Source organism: Mustela putorius, unplaced genomic scaffold, assembly GCF_011764305.1.
Source record: "Mustela putorius furo isolate JIRA1106 unplaced genomic scaffold, ASM1176430v1.1 tig00000179_pilon_pilon_pilon, whole genome shotgun sequence".
Classification (NCBI taxonomy): Eukaryota; Metazoa; Chordata; class Mammalia; order Carnivora; family Mustelidae; genus Mustela; species Mustela putorius.
The window spans coordinates 10,124,224-10,148,520 of record NW_025421305.1 but is presented as its reverse complement, the minus strand read 5'-3'; the positions used below and the strand labels follow the sequence as shown (position 1 = coordinate 10,148,520).

Here is a 24,297-nt window from a genome sequence, read left to right as displayed (position 1 = left end):
ATTCTGGTGTCATGTGAACTAGCAATGAATTAAACCAGGACATTGGTGGAAAAACCATCAAGAACAGAATATGTCCTTTTCAAGGGGGAAGGGAAGAAATAGTTGGTGTGAAGATGGGCTCACAAAATTGTCCTTGATGGAATTTATACTGCTGTTTTGGAATCGATAGAATTCCTCTATGAGAACCTAGCTAAAGGCATCTGGGTTTTAACTGTCAAAATACCTGACCGCGTTGCCAGTGACATCTCATTTCTTTCGGTTCCTCCAACAGACGTTATGTGTTAGCCCCTGAAATAACTTGGGAGATGAGGATCGAAGGCATAAAGTTGAACAGCTCAGGGAAACTGGCCCCCCAGGGAACTTGCGGCAGGAGCTGTCCTGCGATATGGAAACTGCGCTGCCAAACTGCCCTGCCATGTTTTGCAGGAGAGGGAAGTCCCCAGCTCTGTGCCCAGGCTGACAGTTTATCTTTGCTGGGTTGCAGAGTAACTGCCATAATGATGATGACTCTGATAAGCACATGGCGGGACTCTGATTCAAGTGGATGTCCCACAGTAACACAGATCCTTATGCCTCCAGCACCTCCCATATGTCAGTGATCCCTTGGGCCAGGGATTAGACAATGGGATTTCGGGTTTACTCCGCTCCCAGCTTTCCCCACCTGCACAGGACCTCCACCTCCTGCTTTTCTGTAGCTCTTGTTTATGCTGGTAAGCAGAAAAGAGAACTGAACCCCTGGCCTGCCTTGTAGCCAGCTGCTGGGGTAACGAGATAGCCTGTGTTGGGGACAGCACCTCAGGTAGAGGTAAGAGAAGTAGGACGAGAGGGATAGTTAGCACAAAGTGGGTAAGGAAAGGAATAGTAACCCGAACTTATCTCCCAGCCATCTTATTCATATGCCCAGGGCAGCCTTTCCATCTTGTCATCCTTCTTTCTCAGTGTCGTATTTCATTAAGTAGTAAAATCATGGGGGTGTGGGGAGCTGGTGATTTGGACAGTACACTGTACTACCCGTACAGAAAGAACAGCTCTGGGCATCTTTGGTGGGGACGATGCTTACACCACATTCCCAGCTCTGATCACAGATTTACCCTCAACATATGCATTTGATAAAGTTAAGCCCAATTTGGGCCAAGACATCTGCGAGACTTTCTGGTAAAACCTAACCTGTAAGGTCAACTGTAGGTAGATGTCTTAAGCATCTTTTCCCCCTATCCTTTTCTCTAAATGCACAGTTAATACCCTGACTTTAAGAAAAATGTGCTTCTCAATGAAACATTGGTCTTGACATGTTTTCCAGCAGTGATTTCTGATTCGCTCAAATTCTTTCCCTTGCCTACTTTTATAATTGAAGTACAAGGGTCAACTTGGATGACTGGGAACTGGGGGAAGGACCATGTGAAGATAAAAGTTTTGGGTCCTAATTATCTTGGGATCCTCAGACTGTGGCTTTACCTTGACTTGTCAGGCTGTCTCCTGGCACAGTGCCGATACTGGCATTTTCTCTCCCAACAACTTGGGCTTCTTGTATACTTCTGCTCATAGCAAGTCTTGGTTTCAGCCTACCTGTCTTTTTGGGGAGTGTAGGTGAAGGAAGGAATCTTAGTGAGTGTCCTTCCTTATTGCAAGCCTAACAATACTCTAATGAATGATTATATCCAGAATCTTGTTGTTGTTGTTATTATTTTCTTATGATAGGCAAGTTCCTGGTGATACGGTTTTGGAATGTAGGTGAGGTTTGGTGGGTTGGGGTCTGGAGCCAACATCCAAGAAAGAATTCTTGAGACATCTTTGGTGCAAAAAGTTGGTTTTATTAAAGCACAGGGACAGGACCCGTGGGCAGAAAGAGCTGCTGCAAGGGGGTTATGAGGGGTGGCTGATCGTCATCTTGGGAGTTGGGGGAGGTAAGGAAAAGGGAGGTTTCAAAAGGATTGTCATATGTTAAGGACTTACTGGATACTGGAGGCCTTGCCATTGTCAAGTTCAAGTAGTTTTTCCCTCTAGGAACACATTAATATTAAGACCGTTGGGAGCTTCCTGGATGAATGTTACACATGTCCCACCCAGGAGTTGGGAGTGGGGGGGTTGGTTTGCAGGGTGTCAGCTTGTTCTTTGTCCTCGGCTTGCCTTCTGCTCCCTCATCACTAGGAATACCTAGTTTGCCACACTACAGCCAGCCCAAGTCTGGTAATGCTTTTTTATTTTGCAGACCCACACTGTGTCTGTGTCTTGCTCGCCATTACATTCTTGCTCTCAAGCACATTGCCTGCATACAATAAGGATTTAATAAAGATCTGCTGAGTGAATGTGTCCCCCGGGAATGGAGTAACCCTTCACCTCAGACACCGGTGCCTTTAGAGCCAGTCAAACCAAGAAGGGCTTCTGAGTCTGGCCTTTGTTGGAGAAAACCTCAGTTCCCCAAATCTACAACAACAGAGGCCCCCGCTAAAATGAACTGAACCTTGGGGTTCTGCGATTCATTAGCTTTGTGACCTTGGGTAAATGAGCCAAAGTCTTCACTTTCTGAACCTTTTCATCTTCTGTAGAAATTGGCCAATAACATCTATCTTGTAGGTGGTTGTTGATTTTTCATAAGATCAAAGATGTGGGATTGTTACACAAGAAGCTATTTTCCCATGGGGTGCCTCTGGGAGAAGGGCTGAAGGAATGATATTCTCCCTTTACCTTACAGACGTTCAATTCCTGAACTCATTAAAAGTATTAGTGTTAATCACAATACCTTGAAAATAAAAATGCCCTTGAAAGAATATTCATTTCCATCTACCTAGCCCATAATGATGTTTATTCTCAGATTGGAAAGAATGTCACTGGATTCCACTGCCACAAATGTCACTATCAGAGAAAAAGGGACTGTGGCATCAGTGGGTTAGAATGGCAGCATGGGCTTGGGGCGTCTATTTGAATGAGGATGGTGTGTCTCCTGTTAGTACGACTTTAGTATTCAGAGATTGTACTGGGAGAAGTCTGGAAAGGATGCTGCATTTAGTTCCATGTTGATTATGTGTTTCCCGATGATGTTGGCCTTGTTGGTCGGTTACTAATAAAATGCTTTGTGTCTTAGTGACTGTGTCGGGTTGATACTTGGGAGAAGTACGTGAACACATGTCTACTTGACTATGCAAGTCATAAAGTCATTATTTTGATTGCATTCATGGTCAAAGCCTGGCGACTATCTGGAGTTGGCAGCCATTGCCCCGTCAAACACCCTTATGTATGCTGCACTGTAGAACCGCCCCTGGGCACCGGGCATTTTCTTCACCATTATTTTACAATTTACATTTTCTCCTAATAAACCATAACATTTAGAATTGCATAAGAATAAGAACATCCGAGGACTTGAGGAGCAGAATATCTTTTTCATTAAGACTAAAAAGGAAAAAAAAAAGATGCGTTCGGACTAGTGGGAATTCATTTAAAATATTTGTCGAGGTTGGGTTTAAGCCATCTTGCTGTGAAAATAATAAACCACGGTAGCAATAACAATGCTCTGTAATTCCCACAAAGCACATTCAGCATAATTTCTTTTTTTTATAAATAAGAAAACCATAAATAAAAATGATTACTTTAAAGCTAACATGAAATTACAGTCAGTACCATAGGCCAGATGTTTTCCTCTCGTATCCGTTTCTTCTGGTCAGTCTTCTTACCCTCCTCTACTTTCCCCCCAATCATAGGTAAGTGGTCTGTGAAGAAGTAACTGGGGATAGCATTTGATCCTAAACGGAGGTTGGCAAATTTTAGGGGAAAATAGACCCTTGTTTATCTCACACATTGTAGGCAGGAAGGAGACAGAGCCTCAGAGTAGCCGCTTAATAAGACTTTTGCAGACTCCTGGGGTGACTGGCAGCTGGACTTCGCTTTTGGAGGCCCCCCCACCCATGGCACTGGACACACAAAATACACTCACATCTGATATTCGATACCATTTTGTCTATAGGACTTTTGGACAGAACTTTTGTAATTCTGCTTTTGAAATGATTTTCCTACGAGTGACTCCTCTCATTGAAAACCAGCTCTGATTTATCCATAACGGGGCAGACTCAGGAGTTTTTTGCAATTTGAGAAAGCCACACTTACAACCGATTTTCAGTGGTAATGAAGTCTATATGACTATTAAATTTGAGAATTAGAGAAGTTGTCATAACACAACGTTTCCTGGTGTTTCCTTAAATAAGTATTTGGTTCTGATGATGCACTTTTCACTGTCTGTTGACACAAAATGTTTTCAGCTCTCCAGCATTATGGGAGACTCTGTGCCTTTAGTTCATAAATGATAACACAGCCACAGCTAGAAAACTAGGCTACTTTCCCAGGGCAGATGCGTTGTTGATCTGGAAGACTGGAGTAGAAAAAGAGATGCTATTTGAGGAGCTTAGTCCTCCAAATGCCATTCCCTTGTACGGAAGGATTTCTGTTTGACATTCTGAAGAGGCACATATTTCCTCCTACTGACAGGGAGAAGGAGTATTAATGGGGGAAGGTAGGGTGGAGGATAGCACATTTACACCCTTGTATGGAAATATGTAACCAAGATTGAGAGCAGAAATGGAGTTACAGCTACGACAGCAGCATTTTCCAGTGACCTTCAGCCTGGTTCGCAGCGCTGGAGCCCTCCGTTGCCTTTATCCCACCCTGCTTTTCAGGGGCAGGAGCCTCCATGGAGGATTTCTGTGTTACAGAGCTCTCGCTAAGATCACGATGGTCAGGCAAGTCTTTACCTCTGAGGATCCCCACCTCCAAGAGCAGTTAGAACATAAAGCCTTCACCACAAAAGAACCAAGACCATCTTTCTATTAGCTTCAAAATCACAAATGTCCCTAGAGGCTAAAACCACCTTGCTACACACCCTGCAGCCTCTAAGCTCAAGAACCTGCATGTTTTCAGGCCCTGAAGGCCTTCCTCTTGTCTGAGCATTTCCATGTGAAGCTTGGTGAACACAGCCAGGGACACCAAGGGCTTGACCACTTCCTCAGAACACTTCCCACCAGCCCAGAAATTACCAAATATCTGGCTGTACTTTCGTTTGCCCCAGAAGCAAGCCCTTCTCCAGCTGGCCCACTCCCATGAGGTAACCACAGCGTCTGTGACTCTCCACGGAGTGGAAGGGACTGCTCCTAGGAATCCAAGGCCCCCCACCATCCTGTTCTCTGTTTTCAGACCGTAAACAAGGGCTGTGTGTGGTCATTTAAGGAAACAGAAAACAAGGCCTCTGGCTCTGGGCACCCCAGTGGAGGTTAGGAGTCCTGCTAAGTCTAAATCCTGGGGCAGTCATGACTCTAGGGCTAATACTTCATCCATGGTGTTGCAAAGGCATCATTAAGAGCACATTAGTTTAAAGAATAACTAAAGCGTTGTTTGTGACCCAATGAGGAGAAATGTTAATCAGGATGAGCGTCTGGCTCAGGCTGGTCAGGCTCTGATCTGAATTTTACTGCAGGGAGATTTCCATAGATTAGAAAGTTCTAATCAGGGCTTTTTTCAGAAAACAGATAATTCATTTACCTGAGTTTGCAGCCAGGTAAGGGTCAGTTAGTCACCCGCTACAATTAAAATGTTCCACTTTGTAGCTTAATACGTTTTTCATGGTTGGGGCAATGTGTAAAATGAGTACATAATGAAAAAACAGAGTTCAAAACAGCACAAATTATAGAATGATATTGCCAGCCTTCTCTTATATAAGAAGATAATAGCATTTACAGAACTTGCTTCTGTGTAGAAGTGGGGTTGGAAAAGCCAGCATGGGACCAATATGCCACATACATGCAAATACATTATACATGCATACTAAAATTACTTTTTGATGGATGGGTGGTTTATAGACCTCATACCTTTGAAGCCTGAAGTCTGCCCAAAGTCTGTTTTGGAGGTGTTACCTCTCTCTCAGAAGGTCTGCTTCTTCGCATCTCTATTGCGCTTCCTTGGCCACCCATTGCTCTGCCATCTCAAGGGAAGTTTCTGTGTAGTTACAGCATTGTCTTTGCTTGGTTTCACCAGCAGAACTGTTTGAATGGGAATGTGAGGAGAACAGAGAGTGTGCAAACAGGAAACCAACTTGTCCAGTGAGAAGAAGCACCAGTTCTCTAATCTGTCCTGATTCACATTCATAAATTTGTCTGTGATTGATTTGGTGGGCAGTCCACACCCAGGAGAAGTTGAAATTAATGAAATCTCAGGCTTGAACCTTGATGTTCTGTGAACCTGGTGTGTTTGTCCTGAATTGTTAGGATTTAGAAAAAGCTTTGCTTAAAGTGAGACTCTTCTGGCTTTAATGGACCCAGGCTTATGTTTATGAATGAGATTGCGTCCTTTAATAATTCACTCGCCAGCAGAGTCAGCAATGATAACGTTCCCTGTGCTAGGTGTATTTTGGAAGGTAGGAAACAACGTATGACAACATATTGTGTATGCGGTTGATGGATATCCATGAATGAGAGGTCAGAGTTGACCCATTACATGTTTCATAAACAGCCTTCAGATATAATATTGCCCTTCTCAGAAAATCTGAACTAACCTAAGTGTGGAAGCTCCTATAACTTTTTTTTTTTTAATTTATTTTTATTAGAGAGAATGAGGTCTCAAGTAGGCATAGAGGAAGGCAGAGAGAGAGAAGAAAGTAGGCTTCCTGCTGAGCAAAGAGCCGATGTGGGTCCTAATCCCAGGACCCTGAGATCATGACCTGAGCCGAAGGCAGAGGCTTAATCCACTGAGCCACCCAGGTGCCCCGGAAGCTCCTGTATCTTAAAACTTGCCTATACAAAGACTTTGAAATTATATATTGTCACCATAGCATCTTGTCATGTTTTCTTTTCCATTTTTAATGGAAAGGGAAATACTTTTTCCCTGTGGTCTCAAGCTTTCTCTTTTATTATTTTGTTCAATTTAGAAATATGAAATATAATATTTTTAAAAGCATAGGTTTTCTGAAAACAAAATAATTTTACCTTTATCATTTTTCTACACTTACAAATGTAATGCCAAGCTGTATTTTTCTTGGTGTCAGAAGATAATTGGCTTTTATCTACTTTCATGCCTATGCTGGTTGAGCTGTCTCTGGCAAATCTGGTGATTTTGTTTGATTTCATGAGTTCAGAAGAAGACCTTGTTTTGTCTCAATCATATTCTCTCTCTCTGTCTCCATCTCCCTCTGTCTCTTTCAACATTGAGTTCTTTGAAGACAGACATGTCATGGGTAAAACCCTATCATCCATTCAATAACCATGTCCTTCCCAGATGGAAGGACAATGATTTGTAGTTTAAAACAGGCTGCTAGATAGAGTGGAAAAATGGAGGATGTAATCACAAATCCTTAACAACCTTTTGTGCTTGAGAAATGGCCAGACCTGCTTTTTGTCCTCTGTGGTGCACGTCAAATAGAGATTTTTCCTTTCTTCCAATGATTTCACTTCTTCAGCATATATGTATATCTGTGCCCTTATTACACTAATGTCCTGCTTAATGGGTCTGGAGATGCTGTTATTTATAGATTTCAGTACATTCAAAGAACAGCTGCAAAAAGTCTCACCAAGCGGGAGCCTCACTGTAGCCTGATTATGACCCTGCCAGGGAGGTGTGGGATCTTAGATCTTGGAGAATGACTTGTTAAGTGCACCAAAAGCTTATCTGGAAGGATCTAGCATTTTAAAAAATTGTCTTCCTTTGACACTTTAAATTCATCTGTGTTCTAGTTTCCAGAAGCAATTTACCCTCTTGTGTTCTTTAGCTTTCAGAACTCCAGCCTTTGGAATTGGACCCTGGAACTGAAGTTTAACCCTTTGCTCCTTTATTATTTTCTTCTTTCTCATCTTATTTTCCTTTTTAATTTCCTTTCTTCCTTCTGTGACTGAATTCACTCGAAAAACATATATGAATGTGTATATATACACACATATAACTTATATATCATTTTCCATATATTTCATGAATTTATAAACATTATAACATTATATATAACAAATTTTGTATTATATGTAATATTGATTATATGTAATCTATATTACTCTACATTACACATGACATATATAATTACATATAATGGGTCAACTCATCCCCCTCATTAATGAAAATATAGATAATAAATACAGATATATATATTTATTACCTATATTTTATTATTATATTATCTATCTATCTATATATATATATGGAGAGAGAGAGAGTGCAAACACATACACATCTGCCACATTTTGGGTACTGTGCTTGTTAGCTGCAAGGTATGCAAAGATGACTCTTCTCCTGAATCATTTTAAGCGTGTTGTTTATAAGGGACATAGACATAAACAACTAATTCGAATACAAAGTCACAAATGCTGGTATAAAGGTCCAGGGAGCTGTAGGAGCATAGTGGGGGGAGTACATATCTCCTTTGCCTTCTCATTTAAAGAATAAACTACAAACTATGAACCAGGGAATGGGGTCTCTCCTCAGGGGCACAGCACTGCTGTGTATGTCAAATCGTGATACTATTGAAAAGAGGCCAGTGATTGTATAAACGTATGAGTCACAGGTTAGATATTAAAGAAGACCATTTTGATTTCATGGTTTTGCCAGAACGTGCTATTAAGGTTCAGCCCTGCCTGAATTGCTCGTTGCTTAGTTCCAACCTCTGCCCAGAATTGTCTCCAAGAGGTGACTTTTTTCTCCATCACTGAGAACGATCTTTGTATCCTTCTTTGATAGAATATTCCTACTTTACAATTCTCCCATTAGGAATTCTCCCATAAACTCTAATTCTTCATAAAATCCAGTTAAATCTAAATCTCTTCTTTGAAACCTTAATCTTTTTATTCTCATTAATCAGGAGATACTGATCATTCATAGCCAACATCCTGTATATTTAACAGACTTGAAAAAGTTATCATGCCTTATCATGTGGTACCTTAAGTAATCTTCATTATCAGCTGCTCCCCTGAAGCACACCCAGAACTCCCAAAATAACTCCTATCTAAGAATTAGGGAGTCACGTAGGAATTTCTGTCTAGAGTAGGGCAGGAAAATGCTGGCATACATTGTATACTTCCCAATGAGCCACCTGAAAATCTGCCTCATCATTTCTCTTTTCCAAAGTGTTTTTTTCCCCACTGGTGGCCACCAAGACCCCTTCTTTATTTCCCCTCAGTGTGCTTACCCTTAGGGTCCTTTTTTTACCATGTTTTTCAAAACAATTCCACTCTGCCTCAAAACTTGCAGAGGCCACTCATTTCCTAGATCAGTAAAACACTAAGACCCAATATGTGGCAGGACCCATTCTCCTTAGAAGCCTAGTAACCCTCTACAGTAATTAGAGTATGTCCTTTGGGATCCTTTTGTATTTGAAGAAATAATAGAATTTCACAAAACAGCTGAAAAGACATTAAGCTTTTCTAGTTGTTTCTCAGTGGGAGAATTGGTGTGAATTACTTAGTTTACCATTGCAGGAAGCAGAAATGTCTCTCTTATTATTCATAGACAGTTGCTTAAAAATCATGGAATTAATAAAGAAGCACCATCTCTTTAACAATATTCTGTGTTTTTTTTTAAACTAGGGAACATTTCTATAACCTCAAAAGCATCCTACTGATTACATGAACATCAAAATGAAATACTTTCTTCATCCTGGAAAAGAAAAGTAGAACTTTGGATGGGAATGCATTTCTCTTTTTGCTATAAGTATAAGCCATGTTAATGCTAATGAATAGTTCCTGTAAAATAAGATTCACATGTCATATGAAATAAGTTTCCTTTGGAACCAACTCTTAAGAACACATTAATAAATATGATTTTCTCACTATAATTATTTTTCTACTGAAGTAGGCATGAACCTGAGGACTTAACATCAAACAAAATCATTCTTTTAAATTAAAAAGAAAGAGAATTTTTAAAACTTAATGCATCTACACCCCATTTTATAGCAATCTATGCTTTGTGGATAGTTACAGATGGGTATTATTATTCATAGCATGTGTATGCCCTTGGGACCTGTAAAAGTTGGACCGGGTTAGCAAGAGCTGTGTTATTTACAGTGAGAGAAGCACGTGCCATTTGTTTGTTTGGCTGTTTTTGAGAGGGGGAAGAAGAAAATAGTATTTGCATAGGCTTGGTCAGTTTGAAAAATTAATTTGCCGCATTGATAAATCCTGAGCTTAGAGCTTGTTAAACAGTTATGAAATTGAGTATGAGGTTTTGTACTTGAATATACCTTAATAAAGAACAGGTTAGATTTCAGCTGAACCCTAGACAAAGCTGCATTGTTATCTTTGGCATTTTGTACATCTGATTATTTTGTGATGATCTCATCGCCCTAAAAACTGTAAATTCATACTACCAATTTCATAATTGGTCATCAGTCTCCTGAAAGCTTTCATAGTTGCATAGACAGGAAAAAAACCCAGAGGGAAAAAAAAATCACACATCTTTTAAATCACATTATATTATTTTATAAAGGATTTTTAGAAAGTGAAACATTTTGCTACCATTTAGGTGTGGCATAGAAAACTAGGGCAATGCTTACTTTTAGAAATATCAAGTGTTACTCACTGTTTTAGAATTAATTGCATAATTATCCAGTAGAACAGTAAGATCCCAGGGTACCTTAATAGAAACACTACACTTCCAAATAAAATAATAATAATTAGCACCTACTATATTCCAAGTACTTTATTAGCTATAATTTTTTAACTCCCCACATCTCTGTGTGTAAATAAACACCATTAGCAATATTAATCTTTTCTATAGTTTAGAAATAAGAACACAAAGGCAGAGAAATTGATTTGAATGATAAATTAGGCATTATGGCTTTGAGTCATCTAAAGAGGCAGGTATTCAATAGGAACGATAGATGTTAGTAGAGTATGAAAATCACTCTTGCCACTGTTCATAAATTACTGGGTAGTAATTAATTAAAAATATCATCTTTCGTCTGAGCATCAAGGAAATTAACATTTTTAAAAGAACGCATAGCATCCTTAAGACTCTTGGATATGCCTAAGATGTTGTAGAACTTACTTTAGAGTTACCATTCTGGGTAGATGGTAGCTACATGAAGTTGTATGACACTGAAACCATTGGGTTGGTAGACTAAAGACAGGTAACAGATGTCAGAGTCTCCTTAGGGAATAAGGTTTACAAGCCACATCTTGCCAACAAAGCAATGAGGTTTTGTTGGTTTGTTTTTGTTTCGCTGATGGACTCAATGTATACATGAATGAATGCATCTTTTTAGGATGGGGATGAAAGCGTGCGGAGGTGCTGTGGGCCCCCAGGACATTTGATGCCCCTTTGTAACACCATAACCACTAAAGAAAAAAACTACCATCGGAACAGAGAGTTATGGAGCCATGGAAAGCTGACACCATCCCTAAAGTACTGTTGTAAAAAGACAAAGTGAAATGTGGTTGGTCAGGTACGAGTTGCGAAGTCTACAAAGTAAAGGGATGTTCTCCGCTGTAAAGTTCCAGAACTGTAGACTCATTGGACAGAAAGCTGTGATTAATGCCCATCTGACGAGAGCCCGAACTGGAGGGAAGCCAGCCAACTAAACTTAGTTTGGGGAGATAAGTAAGACAAATAGTGACCTTGCCATGATCTGAAATGACTCTACGACATGGCCATTCGAGCCAAAGAAGGAACAGTGTAGCCAGACTCTGCTGTGGTGATCTGAACTGGCTGAAGTTGGAGAGGGGAAAGTGCTTTGAAGTTTCATCATAGAAATATAGCTGGTACATGGGTAGCCAAAGGACACACACTTAGATTAGCTGTGTCTTTATGTTACTGAGTTGAATTTCGATGGTGAGACTTGTCGTCTGATGGCATCCATTGCCCAAGATCATTGATTCACCATAGATACACAAGTTCTCAATTCATTTGGATAATAGAGTTTAATTGCAAGATATAAAACATTTGTCCTGTGTCCAGTTTGCTCCCAAAGTTGAATTGTTTTCTACTGCATGATGATGGTTTGCCTTGCTGACAAATTATTAGGAAAATCCCCACTATCTTGCTTGCCTCTCTGGTCTCAGACTAGGGGTTTGTGGAGGCCATGGAAACAATTTGCTCATTTTATCCACCTATCCTTGAGGTATTGAAATGTGAGCTTCCATTTGAGCTAAACCTATACTTAGCAGGCAGTGAGTTTTCTTTGGCAGTATAGTGTTCAAAGGGATTACTGATTCTTCTACCTAAGACTCAAAGAAATAAAAGAACATACCATAAAAGGGCCAACCTTTGCACTAGACATGCACAAACGGGCCATAACCTCTAATTCTACAATCTCCATTGGCAGAAACATGGCTTAGAAAAATTTCTAGGGTTGCCTAGGTGGCTCAGTCTGTTAGGCATCTGCCTTTAGCTCAGATCATGATCCCAGGGTCCTGGGATCAAGCCCCGAGTCGGGCCTTCTTCTCAGAGGAGAGCCTGCTTCTCCCTCTCCTTTGGTCTGCTGCTCTGCCTACTTGTCTCTCTATCTCTCTATCAAATAAATAAATACGTAAAATCTTAAAAAAAAATTTAAAAATTCTAAATTTATACCTAAATAGAAAGTAATAATTAAATTCAATTGCTATATCAAATCTTAAAATTCAAAATTCTCAGATCACACATCTAAGCAGTATGTTTTGACTTCTCAGTTTTAAACTGGTGAAAGTGCCCTTAAAATATGCATTATGAAAAAAATATGTAGGTATGAATGCTGGGTTTTGCATCTTTAAGGATGGAGAGAAGGCGTAGCATTTTATAAATAGTGTGCAATAAAGGCACCCTTTCCTTTGCAGCTTTATTAAATGTTTTATTGATACTTGTTTTTATTAGAAAAGTGCTATGAAAAGTGTAATAAAAATACAGGCGTGTGTGTGTGTGTGTGTGTGTGTGTGTGTGTTTTGTGAGAATTTAGGGAAAATTCAGACCAAACAAACTGTAGCCTGTTCACTTTATCTCCATAGAACTAAAAGAAACAACTGCGTTTCCTTTGCTGCCCCAACATCCTCTCGGTCTTCTTTTATGCACTGCCTGCCATTCTTTCCTTTTGCCTTCCCTGGCTATTGTAATTTGGGTGCACTCCTTTACCAGCCTCAAGGTAAAGAGCTTCATGCCTTTCTCTTCTCCTTCCCTGCTTTTTTCCCCCCTGTCTGAATACATTTCACAGACGGCCGACTGTCTTCCAAAATAACAACATCAATTAATTTTTTAACTTAAAAAAAAAAATCATCTTTAGCCCTAAGTCTGCCCTCTGCATTGATGTGGAGTGTGTGGAAGAGGCTGTACCGGGGCTGATAAGCCCTGTCTGTGATCTCTCTTCAGGAGGAGGCAAGGCCCTAGCTGCTCACTGGTGCCTGGGGCTGCCTATCCAGCAGCGCGGCTCCCCAGGGAACTGATGGCTGACCCCCCGCACCCGGAGCTGTGAACCCAGACAGGAGCAGGCTGCTGGGGCACGGGAAGTAGCCCCTGCGCTCGGCCCGTGCCCGTGACTCTGTGATGGAAACTTGCCCCTTGCCATTCTCTGTTTTTCCCTAAACTGCAGTTCTCTTCTCTAGGGCTCCCTCAGGTCCCCATCATGATCACTCACCACACTGTTTTCCCTTTTGCAGAATCCGATGACCTCTGTGGGGACCCTGCACTCAGCCATCAGAGCGCTCCTGCTGCCCAGGATGGTCCTGCTTCAGTAGTAGATGCTGGTGGCCTTGAAAGCATCACCCGGTGTCCCCAGCAGCTTCCTCAGATGATGGCTGCAGGTAAACGTCGCGGGCAGCTGGCACAGGACACAAGCAAGGCCTTTTGAGTTAGTGGAAAACTGGCCTGGTCGCGAACTTGTGCGTTGACCCAGGAACCTTGGATCTTTAAAGAAACCAGGTCGTGGAGCTAGTGTACGTTAAGAAGCATTCAGTCAAATGGCACATATTTTGTTGAGGGTTTTTTTTTTTAACTCTGCTATTTGTTTTTAATATTATTTATTTGCTTGTTTTGCTGAAAGTCTGACCTTAGAAGAAATATTTTGAAAGACACTTTTAGGCAGACACCTGCATTTTCTTAACATTAGGGAAAGAATACGTTACAAGGTAACACTAATGAATTCAGTTAGGATCAGCTTGGCTAGTTGACAACTGTTTCTAAAGATTCTATTAATTAGTCAGAAGGTGTGCCTGCTCCAGAATCCTACTCAGAAGCAGATGATTGCATTTATTTTTAATCTACTAAGCCAATCGACTTGTTTTAACCAAAGGAGTAAGCCTGCTTTGCCTCTCAACCTTGGAACTTAACTAGTGTTTTTTCACTGAGAGAAAGAAGCAGTTCTTCAGTTTGCTTTCATTTTGTTTTTCCAGGAGTCCTTTCTTAATGGCATGCTGTGGATAATACAAACTACATGTCATTAAGTTTCCTCCCAGAATGTATTCGGAAACTCTTTATGTTTACGTCTGGAGAAAACATTGCCGTAGATTACAGCGCTTTATTTTTGTGTGGTTTGGGAATGTGCTAAATGAAGTCTCCCTTCTCCAGAAACGTGCTCTCCTTTAAGACAAACACTCTCTCGCCTTGTTGACTGGAAGTCACTGTTTCTTCCCACAGCAGCCGATGGTTTGGGGAGTATAGCGATAGACACCACGCAGCTCAACATGTCCGTGACAGATCCCACAGCCTGGGCCACCGCCATGAATAACCTGGGCATGGTTCCTGTGGGGCTGCCTGGACAGCAGCTCGTGTCCGGTAAGGTTGGGCTTGAAGGGACTTGGCGGCAGTGCCAGAGGGTGGGGGTGACAGGGGCCCAGTCATCTCCCTCACACGCAAGTGTTGAGCAGAGTCGGTGATTTATGATGGGGGCATATTTGGCAGGTTGTGCTGGAGGTTCTTCTCCTCATCACCTCGCTCTCCTGCCGAAGAGCTATTCTCAGAAGAAAAAGGCCCTAGGCGGTGTGTAACCTTCATAGCATTGCAGTTTCGAGTTCACATTTTAAACTGCTACATAGAAGAGCTAACATTCGCTTTCTAATTCGCAAAACTCTTTCACATTATGCCATTTGATTCATCTTTTTGAAGCAAGTAGGTATTGTGGTTTATTGATTGATTGAATGATTGATTAATGTTCCCATTTAAAAGACAGGGAAACAAAGGACAAGCCTTTAGTTGGCTTTTCCAGCACTGAAGTAGCAGAACTAGAAACCCAACTCAACAGACTCCATAGTCTACATTTTTTCCCATCACACTTAGGAATCATAATAAAATGCATTAAATAAGGAAAACGTTTAGAAATGTCACAAAGTAGAAGGCCAGTTAAAAAATTTCACCCGTTAATTTAATACATGTTTATTGAGGATTTTCCAAGTGCCCTGTAAAAGTACATTCAGAAACAGAATATATATATTTATTAATTATATTAAGTATAAATTAATGTATATTTAAAGTCAACAGATTAAAATTAATTTTTATTTTAAAATTTTAATTTTTAAATCAAAAATTTTTAAATTAATAATTATATGTGTGTGTGTTTGTGTGTGTGTATACATATATATATATACACATTTGAGGACCATGTCTCCCTAAATTGCAAAACACAGAAAAAAAAGAAAAAAAATTGCACAAAATCAATGTGTAGAACCAGGTGTTAAGTAGTGGTGCAGGCTAATAATGTAGTAATTTCCAGAAAGATGAACTACTGGGGCTCTAAGAGAAGATATTATCAGGGAGGTAGGACTTGAGCTATCTGACAAGTTACATAAAATTCGCAGTATTCACTCACTCACTCATTGGTTCATTCAGCAAGTATTTATTGGGTTACTGTCCCAGTGCAGGGTGAGGGGGTGCGGGAGTTCCAGCTGTAAATCAAGCAGGTGTGGTCCCTCCCTCCTAGAATTTGCAATGGAAAGGTAACAGTTATTATGTTATGGTCATTGTTTTAATGTCAGAAGAACAATTCACTTTTGCCCATCGAGTTAGATGAGGGTAGATGGTGCACATCAGGTAGAAACCAACAGCTTTTGGAGAGGTCATTTCTACACCCACGGACTTGTGTATTTTGTACTGAGTTGACCAAGCATCTGTTGGTTGAGTTATTCTCAGAAGAAAATTTTAATTTGCTACGTAGAAGAGCTATGTAGCTCTTCTATGTAGTTAGTTGTTGTAGTTGGTTGTTGTAGCTTTTTAATAATGTCCATAGATAGAAATTCTAAACTAGTTATAGTAAATTACATGTGTGTATACTTATAGGTATTTACATATGGCTTATTTTTTCATATAATAAGATATAATATTTTCATTTAGTAAGAAAGAACATGAGAGAAGACAGGAGGTAGGGAAAGTGGGAAACAGAAAAAGGGAAGTCAAAGATTGAGTTGCAGGGGCGCCTGGGTGTCTCAGTCACTTAAGCGTCACTGGGTTTTGGCTCAGATCTTGATCTCAGGGTCCTGAGATCAAGGCCACATTGGGCTCTGAGCTAAGTGGGGAGTTTGCTTAAAGATTCTCTCTCTCTCTCTGCCACTCTCCCAACTTGCAGGTGTGCGCACTCTCTCCCTCTCTCTCTGTAAAATTAAAAGAAGAAAAATTAAGTTACAAAGCATTGTACTTAGGATATTTCTAAAATTCCTCAAAATATTATAAAATTCACGTGGAAGGGGTGCCTGGATGGCTCAGTGGGTTAAGCCTCTGCCTTCAGCTCAGGTCATGATCCCAGGGTCCTGGGATTGAGCCCCACATCAGGCTTTCTGCTCAGCAGGGAGCCTGCTTCCTCCTCTCTCTCTGCCTGCCTCTCTGCCTACTTGTGATCTCTGTCTGTCAAATAAATAAATAAAATCTTTAAAAAAAATTCACGTAGAAGGGAGGATTAGTCTAGTGCATGACATGTATGTATGGACGTAAGGGACATTTTCCATGATTTGGACATGTGTTTATCCAGACCCCTTTTCCCTAAAGCTTGACCCAGACAGATACCTCCCTCTACTGACTGACAGCAAAGATTTGTATTTTTCCACCCAAAGTTTCCCAGTTGCCTAATTGAAATATTCATCTAGCAGAAATGACTCGTCTCCACCTCCCACTTCTCTCCGAAAATGTTGTGCAACTTCCAGAGTAAGCCTCAACCTCAATAATTCATTATTTTTTCTTATGATTTTGAGTCTTCTGACATTTTAACCATGACCAATTTATGATTTTCCCAGCAACTTACCATGAAAAGAATTACAGCCCTGCTCGTTACAGAAGATTTACCGTATCTGCCCTGAATTACGTTCTCTATCTCCTGTATTAGCCAGCCTGCTTTAAACTGTTTTTGAGCCTTTCAGGCTCTTCCTGGGCGCCCCTTCATCAGGTCCGCATTCCGCCAGTGGAACAGCACTTTGCTTTGTTCCCAGAGCTGCCGGCTGACTCTGTCACAGGGTCGGGATCGCTTTTATTTACTTCGTGTGTATGTATTCTCTTCCAGTCTTCTTTCCACCCAAATGGTTTAATCATATGAAGTGCAAGCTATTCAATGATGCATTTTTAGTAACACCTTTTCCTAAATTACTTTTCCATGTTATTGCTTTATGTTTAAGAAATTTAGTCCATTGAAGGAATCTCCAATTTATTTAACCATGCTAGTGTTTCTATGTAGACTGCTTCCATTGCTTTACTCTTCCTAGCCAAGTTTCTTTGGAGAACTTAATCTCTTCAAGCATGTGGAAACATTTTACCTTTCCTGAGAAATGATAATTATATCTACTTCATGGGATTGTTGTGAAATTTTAATATGATTACTTACATGCAATAACTGCATAGTACCTACGCAGGTAACTATATTAACTATTAACTTATTCCTTCCCTTTGCTCTTTTAAAAAAAAATATTACATGAACATTTCTATGCATAGGGCTTTTTAGCAATTAGAATTATTGCCCTTGAATAGATTCCTCTGTGTTGAACTAGTAGGTGACCAGAAATGAGTATTTTGAAGTGAAATACTGGACAATTAATTTCCAAAATATATGTGTATTTAATATTTATTTGCTAACTTGATATGTAAAGATGGCATCCTATTATTTGATCTTAAATTCTTTGTAATAACTATCCTTTGTAAATTATTTTATAACTATCCTTTTTAAATTATTTACTTTCCCTCCCTATCTCCTATTCCTGTTTCCTCCTTTGTAAATAGATGATTTTCACACCATATCCATTTATCACACAGAGCTCTTGGTGGAGATTTTTGTTTGTTTGTTTGTTTTGTTTTGTTTTTGGTCATTAACAATTAAGCATTTTAATCTTGGAATTCATATCTCCTAAAAAATACTTATCTAGTCTGTTTTTGGCCCCTTAATGCTGTTTTTTTTTTTTTTAATAGGTTTAACTTTTCCTTGATGAGTTCTTTATTGCATTTCTAACTACAGAAATGCTTGGCCCAGGCTGGAAGTTAATAGGTATTCCCAGCTTTCTGTGTCTCCATTGGTTTACTTCTTTCTTTGATCAGACCTTCCGTTATGTGTATTTTAATCTACTCGTGAAGTATCTGCTCTGTACTACTGATCTGTGTTTGTCCAAGCACCACATTGCTTCAGCTCTGAGAGCTCGATCAAGTATTTATATGACCGACCTTGTGCTTTGTTACCGTACCCCATTCCTTTCCTGCTCATTCCTTTCCACACGGCTACAGCCAGCGCTCGTCTCACAGTCCGCTTGGGGACACCTCTGAAAGTGTTCAGCGTGTGAGACAGAATGTGAAACACGGGCCCTACGGTCTCAGAAGGGGCTTAAAGATGATTTAGTGTGGCCTGCCTCCCAAGACATCTCAGCTGAATTCTCTCTGACGGGTTATGGAGACACTGGATTTTATGAGCACCTGGCCTTCTCCCAAAGTTGCTGATATTTCTAAATGAGCAACCCGTCTTCCCATATTGGTTGAAACTAAATTGATACTCAGTCCATGCCTTACTATTCCTTGTGCTTATTGAGGAACGAAGATTATCAGCAAAGGAAGGCACACCTTTTTTCATGTCCTCTGATTTTATCAGAAGGGTTTCCTAGGAGATCAGATCACTTACTGCCCTTGTCTCATCGTGCCTTTCTAATGTGCTGTTGTTACTCCCACGGAGACCCCTTCTCCATTTTCCTCTCCTCACATGGGCCCACCAGGATTCCATTCCCTCTCAGAAACTTTCCTGCTTACCCTCTTCTTACCAAGTGCTGCTTATCATTACATTGAATTGGTTTCTTTGGTCCAGAACATACCATTATGTTGTTTTACCCCAGCCTTAAATCCCATACTTCAGGGTCTTGGTTTATGTATAACATAACGTTTACCTCCCTGTGTTATTGTTTCATGTTTATTTTATTCCCCATACTTTTTAGTTTTGTGAAACTTCTCATTTTTGTGCATTTCAATACTTCGTACATTGATAGAAATCTAGATTTTTCTAAAGTAATTTGTTAGAACATCCGTGCCACATGGCTATTAGGTAGAGTGGATGTCCTGGAAGTATTTACTGGGCCCACAGAGCCATGGCAAATTCAGGGATTAAAACAGATAGGTTGCTTTCTTTGTGAGTTTCCTCAAAGCCTTTACTATCCTAAGGTGCAAAGTATAGTTTCAAAGAGTAGTATCTAATACATAGGCTTCCCAAAACTTAATTTAGCCTTAAAACAAAAACAAAAACAAAAACTGTTGTTCTCTCATGAGATGCTAGACTAGCCATGTAACCCAGATTTTTCCCATCAGCTGGGGAGATCCTTTCCCGTCCTTCTCTCTATGTCATTTATGATCTCTGCCTACGACCTAGTTTACAGTGTTGTTTATGTTTTCACCGAACAGTGCTACTGCCTCCTCTCAAGTTGCAAAATAATTGACTTGTGGTCGGGAGTTTGCCTGAAGCCTTCTTCCCAGTTTTCTATGCTGTGTGTCACTTTCCAAGAGCCCCCCACCACGGGTGTCATCCGCCGAAACCCCGAACATCAGATCGTGAGCTTTGACGCCATCTGTGTGCGCGGCTGCTCCCTTCCGATCCACACTGGCTTCTTCTCCAAAGTTACAGTCATCAACTGGAAGAGTCAAAAAAGTGGCAGCTGCAGCCCCAGGCTCTAAGTTTTTTCCCCAGGCCTGTGTGAGAATTGGTAGTACTTCCTGCATATTCTCTGGCCGTGAGATTATACCTTGCTTGTCTCTAAACTTTTTGAAGTTTTCTTTCCTAATTTCAAATTCTTTCGGCAAGATAGAAAATGAAAACAAAAGAGGACTCTGAGCAGCATCTTTTAAAGAGCCTGGCTACTATATATGAGCTCTCTGTGTCCCCACAATCACGCCTGGGTCAGGGGGTGTCACCACTCATCTATGAAGGAACTAAAGAAAGGAAGTTTGCCGGTTTGAGTGTTATTTTTGTTTTCAGAAAACAAGTATGTGGGACAGTTTGTCATTGGACAGGCCGTCTGAATGCCTCTCCTTAGCTGTTACTGACTTTGATTGACATACCCCAAATTTCTTGGCATGCCATTTGTTGTATTTTGAATATGTGTTCCAAAAAGGCATCCCACTTCCCTATTAGCTGCAGAAACACTATCTGCAAGGTAGTGTCACCTGCCTTAGCAGGGATTACCTTGGAGCCAATAAAAGATGTTTTCCCTCTTACAAGGATCTGTGAACACACAGAATTGTCCCTCAGCTCACACCTTGCTGCTGCTTCTTCAGAAGCTCTCGTGTTTCACCATCACTGCTTCCGTTCCTGCCCTCTGAGACGAGACGAGCTTTGAAACTCATGGGGAGGCCGGGATGGGCCACAGGCTCCCCTCTATCCTCGCCTTCTCCTCTTCCATTCACGCAGGCTTCCACTCATTTTCATTCTTCTCCGCCCGCTCCAAAGATTTTTTTTCTCGTTTCCTTCTCGGGTTGTTTAATCCTCCCAGGAACACCTTGATCCTCTTTAGTATGCTCAGATATGAGAAGGCATGTGCTAAATCCTTTCATCTCCCGGAGCATCGCTCTTAACTGGGATTTATTGAGCCAGACATTGTGCCGAATGCTGGGAATATGAGACATAGACATTCAGAGCCTAGCAGGAGAAACAGAGAAGAGTAAATAAGCTAATACAAATCAACATGATGAGTGGTTCTGCCACTAGCAGATAAAGGGGGCTACAGGATGTCACCGAAGAGTGTTAAGCAGGGAGTAGCGTGATTAAAGTTGCATTTTTACAGAGAACTTTTGTTAAGTCCTTCAGAGAATGGATGGAGAGTGGAAATGTAGGTGGCAGGGAGGTGGGACGGAGGGCTGTAGCGGTTACTCAGATAAGAGATAATGACGGCAATCAATAATAATCATGGCAGTGGAGATGGAGAGAACTGAAGGGCCCCAGGAGACGTTTAACTCTAGAAACAACAGAAACTGATGACTGAGTCCTCATAGAATGTAAAGGGAGTGAGGAATCAACCATGACTCCTGGGTGTCTAGCTTCGGAAATTGTGTAAATGCTGGGGTCATTGGCTGTGATGGAGAAGGCTGGAAGAGAAGTTGAGGGGGGAAGATGGTAAGATTCTTTCTGCATGTGTTGAGTTTGAAGAACCGTCAGATCTCAGGGTCTAGGGTTCATGAGAGAAGGGGTGGTGGGGATGTGCTTTCTGCAGTCCTGGTCCATGGATGGTCACTGACTCCCTTCTCCCCCCCAGGCTTGCTTTTGCTGTGCAATTCTAAATAAGCCCTCAGCGGCTCAGGCAAGTGTCAGTCTGACCCACAACTGAGTCTCCAAATATCCGCTTCATCTGCTTCCTCTCCTGACCCACTGGATTCCTGCCCATCGGAGGGCTCCAAAGTCTGGAAAGAGAGAAGCAGTGAGAGATTTAAAACACAATAAGCTAAGAATCTATGCCTGAAACCATCCCATCAGCTTACAGAGATGCTCAGATGGGCTTTCTGTCAGTAAACCATCCCACATACTTGTTTTTAAGATGAAAGTAACACTCCAGCAAGCTTCCTTTCTTTAGCCCCTTCCCTTGTTAACGGTGGCCCTTTCTGACCACAGGCGTGATGAAGGGGATCCAGACAGCCTGGTGCACCGGGGCCGGGATCTTGAAAGGTTGATGTGCAGAGTCTTCTTTAGCTCTTATTTTCCATCTTGCTGAAAGATTTTTCATTATCAAATGTCAGAAAACAAAGAGGTCCTCAACTTGTGTTTCACAATGTATGCCCCTGATCTCATGTATTCTTGACAGCTCAGTTACACATCCCACAGTTACTTACCCTTTTCTCCCCAGGACATTAGGACAGTACATCGGTATATTCATTCATTCTCCACAGTGTTACAGAAGGTTCAAAAATGTACAACATATTGTACAAGCCCCTAGAGAAACAGCAGTTTGCACGACAGACAGGTGACCCTCCTGTGCAGCATTCATATTTCGAAAGAAGCAGATGTTGTTCAAACAACTGTGTAAGGGATTGTTTCATTACAACAGTGAAATGTTACAAAAGCGCGATGGGGAGCCCAACTTGGCTTGGAGGTATTGGAGGGGGTGTGCAGAGAAGTTCCTCTGAAGAAGGAATATTTGGGCTAAGCACCCAAGGATGAATGAGAGTTTACAGGTAGCAGGAGGGAAGAACAGGAAGAGAAGGGGGAATTGAGAAGATGAGAAATTCTAGAAGTATAAAATGCACCATGCAAAGGCCTGAAGCAGGAGGAGTTTGGCCACTGCAAGGATGTGAACGTGGGATAATGTATGCCGGTAGGAGGGGGTGGCTGAGATGGGGCAGGGTTGGCAGGTTGGCTGGCAAGAGAGGTGTCTGGCATACATCCAGAAGTGGCTGGGAGTCCAGAAAACAAGCCAGGTAGATAACCTGGATATAACCCAGCTGAGCACCTCCCATGCGTCCGGCATTGCTGTAGGCGCTGGGGGTACACGTGGCTGTCCTTCCGGAGCTCTCATCCCAGTGCTCCATACATGACGTGTGCGTCTACAGTATTTCTGGAGATGAGAGAATTTGTAGCAACTTGTTTCCAAAAAATATTTGCTTCTTCCTGTGCTGTGTGCTATATAAGGTAATTGGCATCACTTAAAACAAATCAAGGCTTGTCCTCAAATAACTCTCCACAAGTAACAACAACCTGTATCCTTGTTGGCTAGAGATGTTATAAAATGAAAACCCTTTTCAGATGCTTGCCTAACGTGATCTAGTCATTTGAAATACAGTCATTTTTCCCTTCTGTGCAACGAAGCACATGAATTTACTTGCTTTATAGATTGACTTCTGAATTATGAATGTGTAATTTTGTTCTTCCTGTGTAGACCACAACAAATGTATTTTTAAACAATTTTATACTAGTTTCCATCTCTTGATTAGCCTTGTCTTTACTTGGTCTTTCGTACTCTGGTGTATGTGTTACTCAACTTATCCAACTAGCCTTTTGAACTACACTAGTCACTTTCTTACTCGCTAGACCAAAATTAGAAAAAATATTTTGAAATAACTGAATGTACTTACATATGTATAGATAAATTAAATGTATGCATATTACATACAAGTATGTAATGTGTATATATGCATATACATTAGAAACACAAACATTCTCTGATTTTCTTGGTTTCCTTTTCTTCCTCTGGAATAGAGACGCTTTTGTATCTTTAACAGCAACAGGAGCTAAAGGGAAATATTTGCATTCCATAATGGAAAATTGATTGTATGCTGCCCCCTTAGTAGACATTCTAATGCAACTGGAAACAGGAAGAAAAATCAAACTTAAATTCCTATTTTAAAATTAATTTATATGTTCCTATCCAGTGTGCACACGTGCATGCGCACGCATACACACACATCACCATATATTGGATTTTTGTTTTGAGTTAATGTCAAGGCCTTTTATGTGTCAATATGGAGTAATTCTGTAGTGACTTCTCCTCAACTATATCTTGTTTCCTCTTATTTCCTTTTACTGTTCTGCAGCCTTATCATTTACTATGTGTTATATACCACATTGTTGAGTGGTAGATATATTGCATTGTGCACTTATATAATTAGGCTATCATTTATCTAATAGACTGTGCTAGGCTGTACATTTATATGGGCAAGAACCACATCTAGTTCATCTTTGTGTTTCTTCTATCATCAAACACGGAGCCAGGGGCTCCGTAACCAAACTGTGGAACAAAAGTATGGTTTGATTCATGTATGTAAATAACTCCATAAAGATGTGTAAATTTTGCAAAAGTCACTTTTTTCCTGGCCTTTACACTGTTCTAAAGTATAACTTTTATGTTTTTAATCATGGTCAGTTATGAAGGGGAGCTACAACCATCAGCTCCCTTATTTGACATCTGTGATTTATTTTTCCCATGACTGAGCATTATCTTCCCCATAATTTCTTTTTTC

General features: G+C 40.8%; 1 protein-coding gene across 6 annotated transcripts in view; it reads left to right on the top strand.

Moving 5' to 3' along the window:
* Positions 1 to 24,297, top strand: part of ENOX1 (ecto-NOX disulfide-thiol exchanger 1) — a 561,055-nt gene that overhangs the window by 335,602 nt on the left and 201,156 nt on the right. For all 6 annotated transcript variants that reach the window (XM_045076639.1, XM_004759254.3, XM_045076640.1 and 3 more), the window contains 2 exons: positions 13,578 to 13,721; positions 14,554 to 14,691. In XM_045076639.1, the coding sequence (XP_044932574.1) occupies positions 13,709 to 13,721; positions 14,554 to 14,691 (151 nt within the window). In that variant the 5' untranslated portion in view covers positions 13,578 to 13,708. The remainder of the gene's footprint in view (positions 1 to 13,577; positions 13,722 to 14,553; positions 14,692 to 24,297) is intronic.